This window comes from Parambassis ranga, chromosome 7 (genome assembly GCF_900634625.1).
Source record: "Parambassis ranga chromosome 7, fParRan2.1, whole genome shotgun sequence".
Taxonomy (NCBI): Eukaryota; Metazoa; Chordata; class Actinopteri; family Ambassidae; genus Parambassis; species Parambassis ranga.
Window position 1 is genome coordinate 9,794,623 of NC_041028.1, and position 16,820 is coordinate 9,811,442.

General features: G+C 41.5%; 1 protein-coding gene across 6 annotated transcripts in view; it reads right to left on the reverse strand.

Moving 5' to 3' along the window:
- Positions 1-16,820, reverse strand: part of wnk3 (WNK lysine deficient protein kinase 3) — a 32,981-nt gene that overhangs the window by 15,506 nt on the left and 655 nt on the right. For all 6 annotated transcript variants that reach the window (XM_028410521.1, XM_028410522.1, XM_028410523.1 and 3 more), the window contains exons 2-6: positions 8,543-9,709; positions 1,267-1,439; positions 752-972; positions 262-419; positions 21-109 (exon numbers count right to left, since the gene is read on the reverse strand). In XM_028410521.1, the coding sequence (XP_028266322.1) occupies positions 21-109; positions 262-419; positions 752-972; positions 1,267-1,439; positions 8,543-9,268 (1,367 nt within the window). In that variant the 5' untranslated portion in view covers positions 9,269-9,709. The remainder of the gene's footprint in view (positions 1-20; positions 110-261; positions 420-751; positions 973-1,266; positions 1,440-8,542; positions 9,710-16,820) is intronic.

The following is a 16,820-nucleotide window of genomic DNA, read 5'->3' on the forward strand; positions in this document are numbered from 1 at the left end:
GTCGTAAAAAACCCGCTTACCTCTGGCTTTTGTTCTGACGAATGCAGCCTTCGATGATCTCCTTGATCTCTGGATCATTCACCTTATCAAAGCTGGCTGGTTTTATACCCTGTAAGAAAAGAAAAATTATTTGCATTCAATAAAAAATATAGAAGTAGATTTTTGTTCTTTTATGTAACAACATTTTGATCATGTGACCAGATATTTGGAAAAACATGTATAATACATTGAATGTCATAACCTTAAATGTGAGAAACTCACGCTTGTGACTTTGCGATAGATCTGGGCAGCGTTTTGGCACTCAGAGTAGGGGTATTCTGAAGTAGCCATCTCCAGCATGCACATCCCAAAGGCATACACATCCACAGACTCATCATAGTGCTCCTCATACATCTCTGGAGCCATGAACTCTGGGGTTCCTGTTAAGACCAGACACCATTATGACTGGTTACCACCTGTATTCACTTGAGTCTATGCGAAGAAAATAATTAAATTTACTCCAAACTCTGATCTTACTGGTGTTTGTTTTTGCTTCCTGGGTAAAGCTGTATTAATTTATGCTATACTCACAGTGCACTGCTTAAGTTGGCTGAGAGAGAAAACATCTCATCAGTGGCCTATGTTTATGTTAAGTGCTCCCCACATCGATATTAAGAGTGACTGAAAAATCTGAATAGTGCTGAATGCAGAGAAAAGTATATTTATAGGTGCTGACCTAGTAGGCCCAGTTTCCTGTGTATATTTAGCCTACCTATAACACTCTTGGCAAAGGAGGTCCTCATAAGAGTGGCCAGACCCAGGTCACCAATTTTGACTGAGCCAGTGGGGCCTGTTATGAAGATGTTGTCACACTTGAGATCCCGGTGGACAATTGGAGGAGTCCTGGTGTGAAGGAAGTGGAGGCCCTTCAGAATTTGCCTGCACCAACTCCTTAGGACTTTGGGTTTCATCACCTTAAAGCGTTTCAGGTAACTGTGCAGAAAGAACAAGAGGAATACTTAGGAACTGAAATTAACAAGAGACAGAAAAAATACCTTTGAATATATTTCAGGGTTTAATTGACGTATTCGTTTGCACAGTGTGCAATGTATTACTTTTATTGTTTTTAAATACATAATTCACTATTTAAAAAAAAGAGAGACAAAATGTTATATCCATGGCTATGGTTAAAAGAGTATTAAAAAAGACAAAATGACCAAACTAGACACAGGAATAGTGAGTTTATATTAAGTGAAAATAACAGATACATGTTAAAGTTATACTGACGTTTTGAGTGTTCCTGAAGTCATGAGTTCAGTGACCAGCACAATGCACTTCTTGCCACGGAGCACTGACTCCCAGGAATCATAGAAGCGGACGATGTTGGGGTGCTGAAGCCCCTTAAGCATCTCTGCCTCCTCCTTAAAGCGCTGCTGCTCTGCCTTGGTCAGCTTGCGGTCCTAAAGTGAGAGACATATTCCATCAACAAATTGTATGGCATGAATGTCAGCTTTTAATTCCCAGATCAGCTTCATAACACAAACACTTCTCTATTTATTCTCACAAGCTGTACAAAGTGATGTTTCCCAGTTCTGTTTTGAGACCCAAAACATGATTAGGCTACTACTCCCATCAGACCTATGACTGCAATTACACCTACTATCACTAGATGGCACTAGCAATATAGAGTTGCGGCAGTGCTAAGGCTACACCCAAGCCTTAGCTTTATAAAAACACATTTCTACTGCATCTGCTACACATTTCCAGTATGGCGGACAGAATGGACGCAGGAGAAATCCATTTCACTGGCAGAAGCAGCTGCCCAAAGGAACAGAGGCAGCCACTAACCGATCCTTCTGTTAATCACTACTGCACAGGCTATGTGACCATAAACACATGTAATTGATCGAAGGTGCTCTCTTCTGTAGTGAAAAAAATAATGCATGTTTACAATAATCTTTTTCTTTTCTTGCCATCCTCTGCTTATGTTCTCCTCATCTGTAATAATATGTATTCAAACTAAATATGCACATCTTTAAATTTCATGACGATAAGAGGTCATGAATGACATGATAATGTTTTTGAATATTATATATATTAGGGGATATGGTATTAAGGGTCAAGCATAATAGTGAGAATCAGAGCTTTAGACAGTGGAATAAATCTTGCTGGCTCCACTAAGTCAGTGTGTATTTTTAGACTTGTCATGAGCAACTGTTGTGTCTGCTATATCCATGTGTACAAATAAGAAAGCTTTCCAGGTCTGTGCTTTTTCTGTTGACCTTGTGACCTGCTGTTCAAGGGCATTCATAAAGTTTTAATGTTTTAATGTTTATTGGCAACAACCTGTAACTAACAAAAAGACATATATTTATTTATGTAAAAAAAACTGAAAGAAAAAAAAACAAAACAAAACAGTGTGTCTGACTGAATATCTGTGGGGAAGTCAGATGGCTGGCCATCACCAACAGACCTCACTATAAATAGAAGTCATCATAACACCGGCTTTCCACTAATCAATGCCATTGATGTTGGGCTTTTTGCTTTACACAGAGCCCCTCACAGGGAGGTGATGAAATAACAATAATAGGATGCAAATAAACATATTTTCATGTGATGGAGTTTTCTGTCACAGTATACATATTAATCTCTCCACCTGCTGTAGAAGCTTGTGCTTCTATTCTGATCTGCGTATGTCTTTCCTTTGCTCTCCGTGTCTGGCTCGGTGTCCTTTTCTGGAAATACTAGTGGGACAATATCTTTACCCCTCCTCTCTCAACAGGGAAGTAGCATCAACAAAAACGCTGCTCCTCGTTGCACTCTTATGGCTAAGAATAAGTTGCCCAAGCCAGACCTACCCTCATGTCTTCATTCCTTCAACACCAACTAACTTCTGTTACTATGTGCATGCATTCATGTGCAAATGCATGCATGTGTGTAGGTGTAAGTCCTCATTCCTATGTCTGAATACTATTTGTCTCTACCTGTCCTACACGTCTGTACATATTTTATATTTATTTTATATATATTTTATATATTTATTCCCAGGGTGTTTTATTTTGGCATAGAGTACTGTCCTCATTGAGAACATCACTCCACCTCACTGTCTGGCTCAGTGTGTGAGACAGAGCGCCCGCCTGTGTGTCCCTGTCTGCCGCCTCTTCAGCATCTATTGTGTCTCCCTCTGAGTGTTGCATCAGACAGCCTTAGGTTCATCAAAGGTCACAAAGGGTTCAGTCTGTGAGTCTGTGTCTAGACACGTTTGCACAGACATGCTCCTCACTGTAAACCAACTCAGAGACATACTTACTGATGCTAACATAAACATTGCTGTGTCACCGTTCTCTTCTCATTTCCAACATGGCTATTCAAAATAAAACTCATGAAACTGATGGCTATAATCTGAAATTCTATGTTACAGTGTATTAGTATTATGTTGGGACAGCAGACACACAAAAATAGATCTGACAAACAATGTCACAGAGCCACCATGGGGAAAATGTGACAGAATGATCTCTTAACCATCAGACAGATGAGGAGGCAAGAGTGAAACAAACAGACAGAAAGTGGGGGAGAGAAAGGGAAGCAGCACATGACACAGCTCTATGTGGATGTCCTGGTCTTCCTCTAACTCAGCCAAATTGTTCTGCATTTCTGCTCAAATAAATGTTGTTGTTTTTTGTGTGTGTTACTGACACGATAGTGTAAGCAAGACAGCTATGTACAGTATATACACTTGACCTTACCATGTATAGATCGACAGTGAACAGTTGTCATCAAAACCATAAACAATGGTCAGCTGCAATGGACTGTATGTGTATAGTATCTTTACCTGTGTGGCAGTATAGCTGGTGTTGTTTTCACCCTGTAAATCTGTCTTTCTGTGAGTCTCATATGGTCTTATAGACGTCCACTGTCTTTGGAACTACTACAAATGCCATCCATTTATATCGCAGCTATGCAATATGAAGTATCAAAACTTCCTAGCTTTCTAAATAACATCAAGACAGATGTGTGAGGGCTGATAAACATTAGTGTGGTCCCATCTAAGCCACATGCATGCCAATTTTTTTCTGATGTTAAAGTTTTTTTTAATAGAACCAAGAAAATCTGTGTCAGATATCTTCACTTGTGTGTGTTCAGTATAGGTTGGTGCACCAAATTATTTCATGTAATTAATTAAATTATACATATATAGAGAGGTTTCTGTTATTTTTCCCAAACCTCCAAAGACCTGTCAATCCTGTACGTGGTACCACTGTGTCAGGGAACTAGGTAATATACCTTTGTAAACAGTGACCGAAGACCTACGAGCTGGTTGTGCACCATGAGACTTTTTTTGGACCAGACATCTGGCAGAGCAGAAGGTCAAACTGCCAGTTATAAGGTAGCCTCATAAAACACTGGGTAAAAACAGGCAGTATATGACTTACAGGGCACATTTGGTTGATGGTAAGAGGTCAGGACCATGAACACCAAAGCATGTGAGCCCTAAAACATCTATTTTGGCAAACACAGCATGACTATCAGATATCACACTGATTACATTCATGTCACATTCTTATCTGTAGAAGCTACAGCAGCATAAACACGGCTGATTTAACACACTGTCAACTAACAGTGGTGCTTTATTCATTCCTTCTGTTGGTGGATATTTGTTCATTTATGCACGTGCATGCAGTGTGTTCGTCTGCTGTATAGGAGTAAGCATGTCAGCGTTTGAAAATCCAAGGTGGCGGGTGGCTAGGATTAGATTACTGTAAGCTACAACAGCTCACACTAACAAGATAGATTGCTTGAAAAGGGCTGACCTGCATGACAGACTAAAAGTGGGCCAAGTTTACAAACCTTAGCTACTACACTGCATTTTTTTATTTATTTTTCAATGACCACATATTAGGTGTTCTGTTTAACTAAATACGGTGAAAGAGGCACATTTAATGCTTAGCTAGTGTCACAGTTGATCCAAAAACTGCACTTTGTTAAAATCTGGCTCAAAGACCTTCATTTGGTCAGCCTCTATCAATAATGACATCGTAACGATTTGATTACAAGTGTTTCAGATTTACCGATTTCTGATTAGACTGTACAGTTAATGGAAGTATTACGTTGGTAATGTCTCAAACAATCAATAGCAATTGAATTTCTGTTGCTGGCTAGGTAATGAAGACTGTGGTGGGTGGATGCAGCCCAGGGGATACTTGCCAACCTTCAGTGCCCTGGTTGAACAATCGTCTGGCCAGTTTGGCTGGGTCAATACCAATCTGGTCTTGTCAGTTCAGCTGGAGTCCATTTGATTTAGCCTCCACTAATTTTAGTCATCCATCAATAGTATAACTTTGCTTTCCCTGGTCTAACCCAGCAAGATTTTTACAATCAGGAATAACATAAATCTCCCACTCCTCACTTTATTAACTAAACCAAAGAATTAGTTTAGCAAAACGTCCATGTGCATCATGTAAATCAATTAGTTAACTAAAATACTTTAATCTGTGAGGTGAGTTGGCACAACCAAGGATTAATGTTAATGAACAAATTGCGGATCTCAACTTTAAAGAAGCAATTAAGGGGTCTTGACTTCTGTCACTAAGAAACGCCCATTCACCTGCACCAGTCAACATACAAAAACAAAAACCACCTAATGTTTCAGGTGCTATAGTCACAACTTATTCTGGCATGAATGTGGCTGGTCTGATCTGAGTTGGACCAGTCTGGGATGACTGGGTTGAACCAGTCTGGTTTCTGCCGCCCGAGTTATGCTGTCTGTGCAGGGTTTTTGTTCCAGCCTGACAGGCACCCACTGTAATTAACTCCCTGGATCACTCTGCATGCTCACTCAAACAGACAAAAAGTGATGGGGGAGAGCAGGGAGGGAGGAAGGGATAGAGGGAGGGTGACAAGAGGAAGAGAGAAAAAGAGAGAGAGTAGTAGAGAGACACATACAGTGATATGCCATGTTGACACAGACAGGAAGCAACACATAAATGTAATACATGTACAAGAAACAAGATACGTACAACATGTCTATTTGGGGTAATGAGTGGCAAAATATACAACTGAGGCAATAACAAGGGAGATGTATAGTGTTGTCCTTTTAGATGTGGAATTCCCAGAGAGAAAGAGAAGAGAAATGGTGTCTGCACTGTTAACTTTAATTACCCAATCTTTCAAGCTGTATTTGGACAGCTAATCCCCTGGCTTCCCTCTCTTTACGGACATAGGAGGAGCATGGTGCTCCCAGGCTGTAGTCTCACAGGTAGTGAATCTGGCTAGTCATGGATAGGCTATTTATCATCCTGCCACAATCAGTGCCTTCAAACCGGAAACCTTGGCACAGAGTTCATCATGTTATAGCATTATAAACCCATAAATCCATTTTATTCTCCTCCATAAAATATTAACTTGTTTGTCTTTCATCACGATTGAACAATTTTAGGCAAAAATTAATCAGACAGACACAGCTACACTGTGCTGTGGTGCTAAGGACTGCTCATTATTATTATGAGGACAAATGAATGTCTCAGGTCTAATCTATGTACTCCAGTTTATTATTATCACACCAATGTGTCATTATTATTTCGATTGTCATTTCGACAACAACTGCCTTCACACTGTGTACAAGCTTGTGTGTAGTAAATAGGACAGATCAGGTGGGCCGAGTGACTAGAAAGTTGCACTGAATGTGGCACTGGATCCATCTATAGGCGTGTGACCCGGCCACTGTGTGTCGCATGTGTTAATGTGCACGTTAGTGTGTATTCATGTGTCGCCCTGCGCTCCATGTGTTAACTTAGCCACACAACTGCTCTCTGGGAGGGAAGCCATGGTAATCCTCCGTTTGGCTCATCGTCTCCCCGACTGTCTCTCACTCCCCCCCTCTCATCATCACCTCCCGTGTCTCTCTCTTTTCTTTCTCACAGTCTGCCTTTTTCCTTTCTCTGTCCTAGCTGTTGCTCTGTGTGTCAGAATCTCAGTCTGTTTTTCCTCTCACATCATTTAGCTGTTAATTATATAAAATCCAATTAGACAATGAAATATGCATAGAGGGGTTTTGATTAACTAAGTCATTTCTGATGTAGCCTATTCTACAAATAGTATGAAAGAAAACAAAAACAACAACAAAGTGACTTTACCCCCGATTTTCCTTTAGCCCGTTGTATTTTGGAGGCAAAATTGGATAGAACAGATCCAATATGGGTGCAGCTTAAGCCTAATGTCATTTTTGTTTGAAAAAAACATGTAGTCACACTCATGAACCAATGCTTGATACAACACTATTATAGAAGGTTGACAGGTGGCAAAACATATTTACAATAACACTGTTATTTAAGGTGAAACATGCTGAGCAGATCACTTGAAAATAGAACAGGTGGAGTATTTAAGTAGGCAGCTCAACTACTAATGTGAACGTGATTCACTAGGTGTTGAAGTAATACCAGAAAAGGTGATGAGGCCATGCCTGCTGCTTGTTAGTCCAACAGACAGAGCCTGATCTCAAGGATTAGCCAAGGCTCTTGTTTTGGAATTAGCTCCAAACCAAACACATGACTGACTTTCCTCAGACAAAGCCAGCAGTCAAATCAGATGGCTTACCATAACACTGCTCTCTATTGTGAGGCTGAGAATCAGAGGGATGCGTTTCTTCTCTTCTCCACAACTCGGTCTCCCACCACATGCTGAATTCACACCATATACCAGTGTTTCCTAGTATTTCTCAGCATAATAAAATCCGACTGGCCACAGTAATGTAAAGACTTGAAAATCATTTTTTTCCTCCCACTGCATGTTTGCCACTACAGTCTTGCTATTAGCTCTGTGCACACAAAATGCATTCAAAGCCTTCCTGTCATATGACCATTGATTTCCATTTCTCACATTAACACATCACATAGACAAGTGTAGACTGTAGCCTCCATAAGCATGTTAAAAAATAGCTGCATGTCAAATAATATTTTCCAGATATTTTCTAAGACCATCAACTCTTGTTGCAAAATTTGTGATCATGTTTTAACAGCTACATTAGTGACAAAAACGGTTTGTTTAAACATCATCCCACCATTCCAACAATAGTTCTACCACATAATGCAGAGAAGATGTCTTTATTGCCACAGTACTAATAATGCAGGAGACCATCCCTTAATAAAATTCATGCAAATGTGGAAACTTCTACTTCAAATAGGATGCCTATCACAACAGAAAGACATGCTGACAGCTAATGATTCCATTATTCATAACAGTCCTAGAAAAGGCAAAGCCTCCACTTTACTTTGTGCTGTCACTCAATTACAAGAACTGCTCCTCCTTTTCACCCTGGCCTCCACTGAGCTGCAGTCATACAGTATGAATAGCAAGCAGACAACGTGCTGAGATTTCCAGATTGTTATCTAAAACTCGTGTTAACACAGTACCTGGGAAAATGTTTTGTTGAAGTAAATATCCGTTCCTAGCAGGAGTGCAAACACCTTTTAAGTGCATTATTTGCTCTTTATTTAATCCTGTACATAATTATGTCAGATAATGCAAAATGTTAAAAATATTTAATCAAATAACAAGCTTGACTTACCTGAAGTTCACACCAAGCTACTTCCACCCAAGTCTCTGTGTCCAGGCCTTTATACACAGTCTTGAAGGCTCCTCTACCCAGTTCAATGTCAAACTTGAGAAACCTTCCTCCAGGAGAGGTGGCTACAGCCTTCATCTCTGCCTCCTCCTCTTGCTCATGGTCCCTCTCTTTTCCTCTCTGGGCAGGTACAGATGAAGGAGCATCTTTGCCAGGCTCTTGGCCTGTGCTGGGGCAAGATGGGTCATGCCCTAAGGTTGCACAGGATGAAGTGGCCCCTTGGTGCTGGGCACTGCTTGTAAAGACTGAGTCTGAGGAGCGCAACTCCAGGTGTGGGGCACTGTGGGAGACCTCAGAGGGTACTTCCACTTCATCGTCCTCCTCACAAATCTCGACACTCTTTCTGAAGAAACGTTTCTCCCTTCTCATTCGCTTCTGACCTGTGTCGACTGGTAAGGAGGGTAAGGAGAATGAAATCGGTCTCTCTGTGGTCTCATCACACTTTTGGGAAGCCTCACCTCCGCCTCCTCCTCCACCAATTCCTGCATCCTCTCCTCCTGTTGCTCTTCCCTCCTGAGTCTGGGAGGAGGAGAAGTCCAAGGGGGTGTTATGAGTCCTCTCCCTCTGTTGGTTGGCCCTGCCCTCCCGCTCCGTGTCCTCCTCCTTCTGCCCATCAGGTTTCTCCGAGGAGTCCTCTGTGCCTGTGGGCTCTCCTGGGTCAGTAGCCATCCTATACCTCCTCCTCCTCCTCCTCCAAACTTTTCCTCCTCCGTCAGTCCCCGTCTCTCTCTCTGTTTGTGGTCACCCACTCACCCCTTCTAGTCTGGCGGGTTGTTCTTCCAGTGCTGCAGGTGAAAGCTCTCCTCGATCAAACTGGTGCCTCTCACACTTTGCCTCTGCCCTCCTCCTCTCTCTCTTCTTTCCCTTGCTGCTTGAGAGTAGCACAGGAGGGTGAGACCACAAATGCTAGAGAATAGTTTGTCTTCACTTTCCTTCTTACCATTTCCTACATTTTCTTTAGAATCCTCTTGTGCCTTGCTAATCAAAGAAAACCACACGTCGTCTCTCAGTAAGAACAAACTAACACTAAATCTAAGTCTTTTTCAGGGCTGTTGGGAAAGCTGCAGTGTTTTTTCTTTCAAACTGTTGTGTGAATATCTTCAAGTAAACCTGCAAGACAAAACAAAACACTGCATTAATATTCAGACAGTCATGACAGAGAAGTGCTGTCATGTTGGCATACTGACATATTTATGCTACAAGAAGCAGAGTGTAATAAGACACATTTTAATAAGATATATTTTCATTAGACCCAACATATACCAAAAAGTACTAGGTTTTAAAATTCTCCATACTTGGTGTGAATTCAAACACATGAAGGAAGGTAGAAAGCAGTGTTAATTTTGGCAGCAATTTCGGATTTAGTTTTTATTTTAGTCTTGTGACTAAAATGTCATTTGATTTTAGTCACGTTTTAGTCATCAACATTTTTAAAGTTTTAGTCTAGTTTTAGTCGACTAAATATCAAATAATTTTAGTCGACTAAATCTGCCGTGGATTTAGTCGACTAAAATTCTATGATATATATTTTTCATGAAATATTTAAGGTTTGATTGTGCAATAAAAACAGGCACAGCTTTAACTTGTGTTATTTGAAACAAACATCTCTTTATTTAATTGCTATGACCTTTTCACAAAAGCAGCAGTGAACAGTGAGCTGCTCTCCCTGAATACACTGTTCAGTCATGACCTTCTTCATGAATACTCCATAACTACAGCAAAACACTTCAGTGACAACTTAGAAACAGGTCGCATGCTGTAAAACCATCAGCAGCGGTGTCTTCATTTATAGATTTTGTCACGTGTATCTTTGAACGGAAGTTAAGATGACTCGTCTGCAAATATCGCTTCAGGTTTATTGTTTTTACCGCTGATAGTCGCTCCGCACGGTTTGTAAACCGTCTTGATTGTCTTGAAATTAAACGTGTCTGTGTGTCTGTTCTCCTGTTTTGTGTGACCATGCATGAGTAAGCACTTCTGATTGGCTCTCTGCCGCCGTCTCCTGATTCGTCCCTCCCTTTCCACAAACAAAATTTGCTCTGATTGGATCTCGTCTCCATCAATAATTTCGTCTCGTTTTTATTCGTTGACTTATTCGCTAATTAGATGCTGCTCTATAAAACTTGTATTCAGAATTTTCGAATTCCAAATAGTTTCCGCACGCCAGGCTCTCAAAGTTGGAGTGGTTTTTGAGGTCTCCTCTGCTGTTACCATGGTGACAGGCATACACAGAGGCATACAAAGCTCTGAATTACTCTGATTCTCCAGCAATTCAGAGCAATCTTTCACATCAGCATTCAAAGCAATGCTTCAGCTGCAGCAATCAAACTTGTTGCATAACGTTAATCCAAACTCTTCTGCCAAACAAAGGCTACATCCTGGTGTATTTAAACCAAAAGAGTCATCAAAGAATGTCAGATGGTCAAAAATTATGGCTCACATGGCTCAATCAATCATCAATCAATCATCAGGTGCATGCTTATCAGCATCTTGGGTCTGACAATGTATTCAACAGCTCCATTAGTCAACAGAAAGCTGCAGTTAGGAGTATGCAATCCCATCCATTAAATATGGATGATGAACTATGGGCCGGTTGAGTGTGAATAATTCATACAAAGAGGGATTGTTGAACAGTACAGGAGTCACTACCTCGCATCTGCAACAAAGGGCTCATGAATATACACAACTATGATTAGGATTATCATCAGCAGGCATCAACAAACAGTATAATTCAGAGCATATCCAGTCAACCATTCAACGTGATTTAAAAAATGACCCTCAGCACCATTCTGCCAGCAGAAGGTGAAAATGAACAAGGCTTACTTTGACATAGCAATCTGCCTGCAACACTACAACTCAATCACTGTTTAGGTCTGTGTGCATGTGTGTCAGTGTGAGATAGCTAGTGGGCATCTTTCCAATGACATCTTCATCTTCACTTCTCTTCTATCACTTCCCATCTGTCCCTAGGTAGTATATCTCTTCTGCCTTCTGACAGCCAATGATCACTCAGCGGGTGCATCAGAGCTGTTTCATTATGACCATGCTGTGGCCAGCATGAAGTTACTCTGGAGACAGTATCTAAGAGACAGGGTTGAGCAACCAAAAACAGATGCAATAAAACACAAAGTCAACAATTATGATTAAGCATCTGATTACACAGGAAGGAAGCATGCTAACACATACCAACAACACAAACCTGCACACAAGGAATGTCCGGGGAGTGTAATGTTATAGTAGATGGAAACTAAAAAGTGCAGTGTAGGGCACGAGTATTAACTCGCACTAAACATATTACTTTACAAGTGACCACGTGAAACTTTCGAGGCCCACTGCCATTAAGCACCCCTGTCGCTGGTATCCAACCCGTCTAGTGTTACAGTGCTCTTAGCTATGACGTATCCACAGGGACCACATACACTGCCAGTCTTGGCCAGTGAAATGTCACAGCAGCAAGAGCAGACTTTCTTAAATCACACAAAGCCCATCATGACCAGTTGGGACTCATCTAGTGGCTCACAGCAGCTATCATCTCTTTTATAACATAGTCATTAACACTCACATCAAGCCTATTGTGTGCCTGGGCTCAAAGTAAACGAGCCTGACGTGCCATGCTAGTAGCTGTCACTCAAATTAAAACACAATATGCTCATATTAGACCAACTACTAAGAGGCTACAGTAGAAAGAATTCCAGTTCAGCAACATTCCCCAAACAGACTCTCAGAGACACACTGCAGCCTCCCACAACACACTCAACACCTAATGTTATAATGCAACAAAACTCATTAGGAAATCATTGATGCATGTGGGGTAATGGGGCAGTGTGTATATGTACTTGAGAAAGTAAAAATCCAAATCTGTCTAACTTCAGGTAATTAAATTACTTAAGTAGTTTAATGCCTTCACACAACAGGTGTGGAGCCATATTGAAAGAAATTGAACCAGTGAACATGCATGTGAATGTAAAAAGCAGTTAATTTATTGATAAACATCAATTTCCCATAAATACTTATTCAGTAAACCATAACAGGAGAAGGTGTATTACTATGCTAAAATTTAATGTAAAGTGATCTAGCTATGGCATCCCATGATGTCCATACTGTAGTGTACAGTGAGTCTAGAAAGGTAAAGGCTAACAGGATGTGGGGAACATAAAGGGGGAAAAACAACAGGCGATAAAGAGAGGGAAGTTGCCCTTTAAACAGGAGCTTATTCGCTCATGTCCCCAGGGCAAGGAGTTCCCATGAAAGCCACATACCGGACAGAGTTATCACAGTACATCAAACACGTTCAACCCCATCACTGTCTCTCACACCCGCCCAGTCTCCTTTCCAAATACACACACACAAAGATGCAGACACACAAGAGCAACACATCAGACAAACTTTGATGTGTTTCACTCTTTCTGTATCCATTTGTCCCCTTTTCTATTTTTCATACACAATACAGAAACGGACATCAAAAGCAAACTGTGACTTGCACACCCAAACCGCATGTCCCCTTTCAATGAAAGAACGCCGAAAGGAATTTCCTGACACCAGCCAAATGACCAAGCAACTGCCCATGTTAGCAAACGTGATAAACTAAAGTCGAAGCTAACACTGCCGCAGCTGAAATGGTGACATCTCGCTTTGGCAGCAAAATGGCTCCAAATGTGTGGCATGCATCAAATTCCCCATGTCAAAGTCATTGTCTCATCATGTATCTATCAGTATTAGCATATGAGAACTGAACATGTGACGTGCTGCACTCTGCCTGCCCTAAAGGCTTCCGTGAGGCTCTGACATGGAGAAAACACCTGCAGCTGCCTGATCATTTCTGAAATGTGCGGGTAAAATTATCATGACATCTTTGTTTCATGAGTGCCAAAGATGGGAATTCTATTCTATTCTTAAAAGCCCCTGTGTAGAACTTTTTGTTATCGGCACAAGAAGCCAGAGTTAACTCAAACTTTACTCTGGCACAAATCAAACAAAAGAGCACACACATGCATGCACACACCTTACACAACTCTAAACACAGCACAAACAGTGCAATCCTGTTGCACATTTTTCTTCAATCACTTCACACATTAATCCCTCCAGCCAAACAGCGGCTGGAAAATTAGGGTGGCAGACAAAGGAAGAGCTAGAGGACTGAGTGCGTGCGCAGACAGCTATGTTTTTGCAATTGAGGGGGACGTGTAGATGAAAAGAGTGAATAAAAAGTGGCGAGGGGGACAGGAAGGGATTGCTGTTGGTGGGAGCAGGCGGACAGTAGAGTTTTAAACAGAGAGAGGTAGAGAGAGAGAAGGAGAGATGGAGTGAGGGGGGCCGGCTAGCAAAAGGGGTGGGAAAAATGTGTGTGAAAGAGAACAAGAGAGAGATAAAGGGGTAGGGGGTGGCACAGACAAAGGGGGGGCTGTGGGGGGTGGGGGGTTGCCTGATAAAATATGTGCCAATGTTTGTGTGAATGAAAGCAGTGACTATAGCTAAATTTCTGGTAGAACAAAAGCAGCTACAGTTGTGCACAGAGAGGAGAGGAGAGGAGAGGAGAGGAGAGGAGAGGAGAGGAGAGGAGAGGAGAGGAGAGGAGAGGAGAGGAGAGGAGAGGAGAGGAGAGGAGAGGAAGTTGAAAACATGAGGTGATTACATTAGCATAGGAATAGTTTCCATTGGTATGTCCAGTGTCACAGGAAAACCAGATGCTGAATGCTGAGGATAAGCAGGTTGAAGGACCGTTCCTGTAAAGTTACCTGCATTTGTGTCGGTACACCTGATGGGTGTTTGTACACAGAGCCTGTCTGGGAAGTCTTCATTAAAAGTTGTTTGAAAAGAGCAGGTGCTTTTCAAAAAATAACCTGTCTGTCAGGTCTGTCACACACTAACTTCAACCTATCACATCCCTTCATGTGATCATAAAAGACATCACAGACACTTTGATAAAGGACAAAAAAGATTTACCAGTGTTTAAACTACAAGGTTAACCACTGGTATGGAATGATTCATTACATTCCTGTGTCATATTGCTGTAGAACTAGAGGAGAGATCATGTCACAATGTTGTTAACATTGTAAATATGTATTTATTTTAGATTTTCACACAGCTATCAGTCATTTGAAAAAAGATTTTTAGGGTCAGAATGACTGGAAGACAGAGTTGTCTCATGACCCACTCCTTGAAAGGTGGTACAGTAGCAAACTCCATGTGACACAAATAAAGGAAATGTTTCTGAATGGTCTCTGCCGTTGTCAAAGACGCCTCTGAACAATTTTTTTTTAAGCCATAGCTTTAAACCTGGCAAGATGGCCGGTCGTGATCTCACAATAATCGTGAGAACCCAGCTGTCTCCTAAGATAACTTTAGTATTTCTTATTTAAATTAAGCCTGATAAACCAACATTTATGTATTACAACATTTCACTTGGTGCTTGTGTTATGAAGTATAAAGTTACAGTAGCATAAGTGTGTTTGGTTAGTTGCTGTCTTATCCCTTTAACTGTCAGCTGCAGTAATTTGTATATTATCCCTTTGTTGATCACTAGACTGACTGAGCCTTTTTAATACCAGTGAACCAGGAAGTCAGAAAGTGAACCAGTGAACCAAAACTCATTCACTTGGTTTAAAACTCAGAAAACTAAGAACAAAATCAGTTTAAATTTAGTTGAATGACAAAATCCTCATCTGCCTTGTATGTTGATTCCAAGTAGATTGTAACACCAACTTCTCCACCTATGGGTAATGCCACACCTGAATCGAACGAGTCTTCCAACAGTTCAGCATTAGTCCCACAGAGATTTAAGAAGGAGATGGAGTATGAGTGATGTGGGGAGACGGGCAGAGCAAGCACAAGGTCTGAAAGCTGGCTCATTGTCAAGCAGCAGCTACTCGGAAGATCTCAGCTCTACATCAGAACTCTGCCGCTCAGCTGCTGACCACACTGCCAGATAAAAACAAAACCCCTATTTGTTCAGCATGTCTAATGCAGACAAGAGTTCTGCAACCCAGTCACTCCAGGATACATCACTGTGAGCGGCACGTGTGCACCTCTGTGGCAGTTAAAACTAGCAGAGCAAAATATAACAAAGTTACTCCACCAGCTCAGCGAGGGCACGAGTTGCTCGGCACATGTTGCAGCTTAAGATAAAAATATTAAATGCTGGTCACTAGAATCAAACACACAATGATTGTTCTCTTCCCATTAGAGAAACTCAAGGCTGAAAACACAACAAGGACTTTTGTCCAATCCAGGTCAAGCATGGGAGAGTAGAGTGTAGGTAGCACACACAGAGTACTGTTCAGTGAGAGACACACAGAGAATATGTGTTATCTAACCCCAGTTTTTGTTCTCTTTCATTCCCCTCAGTGAGCAGAATTAGTCAATTCCAAAAGCTTCCTCTAATCCAGGTGAGAGAAAGGCTCCTTAATAGGCCAATGATGAATCAGGATTACATGTCACTAAAGTGGCTTAATACTGCTGGAGCTCATATCTACAACTGCAGCCCTGCAAATGCTCTAATAACTTCTATGGATAATTCCCGGAGATCAGCAAAGTGTTGATCTGAGTAGTCAAGCTTTTTATTTTAGGAGGGAAGGCATCCTCTTCAGTGTTTGAGTACACCTCTACTGCTCTCAGATACACTGTTTTGGCAGAAAGATCAATACAGAAGTTGAGAAGGCGATGCTTAGCTTTATGCATAATTTATGGATGCCATCAGAAACAAAGCCAGTAACTAATGTATATATGTGTTACTGAAGAGAGACAGCAGCAAAGGTGAGGATGGTCACACATTCTAGGTAAACTGTAGGAAACCAAAGATTTCGTGAAGAGGACTGCACATGCAGCACTCACTGGCTCTGAGGCACATTAATGTACGTTATTTATAGGCGACAGCGTATACACAACACAGAGATGCCTGGATGTGCAGGCACCATGTACAGCAGCTATTGGCTAGTCGGGTAGCTCAGCTGACTTGGGAAACGCCACGCAAAGGGTGAAAGACACAACGTACAAATGAGCTACAGGGCAAAAGCATAACGACTGACACGACTGACACCACCACCAAACCCTCCCTGGGTCCTGAGCATCAGCATCCATATGACGGGCTAACTCTTGGTGTCTGAGGGCCTGTCTGCCCGCAGGTCTGCACTTGATTTAAGTGTTTGTACACAGCATAATATTGACTTGTCACATAAGAGGTTAAATAGCCTGATAATTAATCTCATAGTGGCTGAACAGCCCG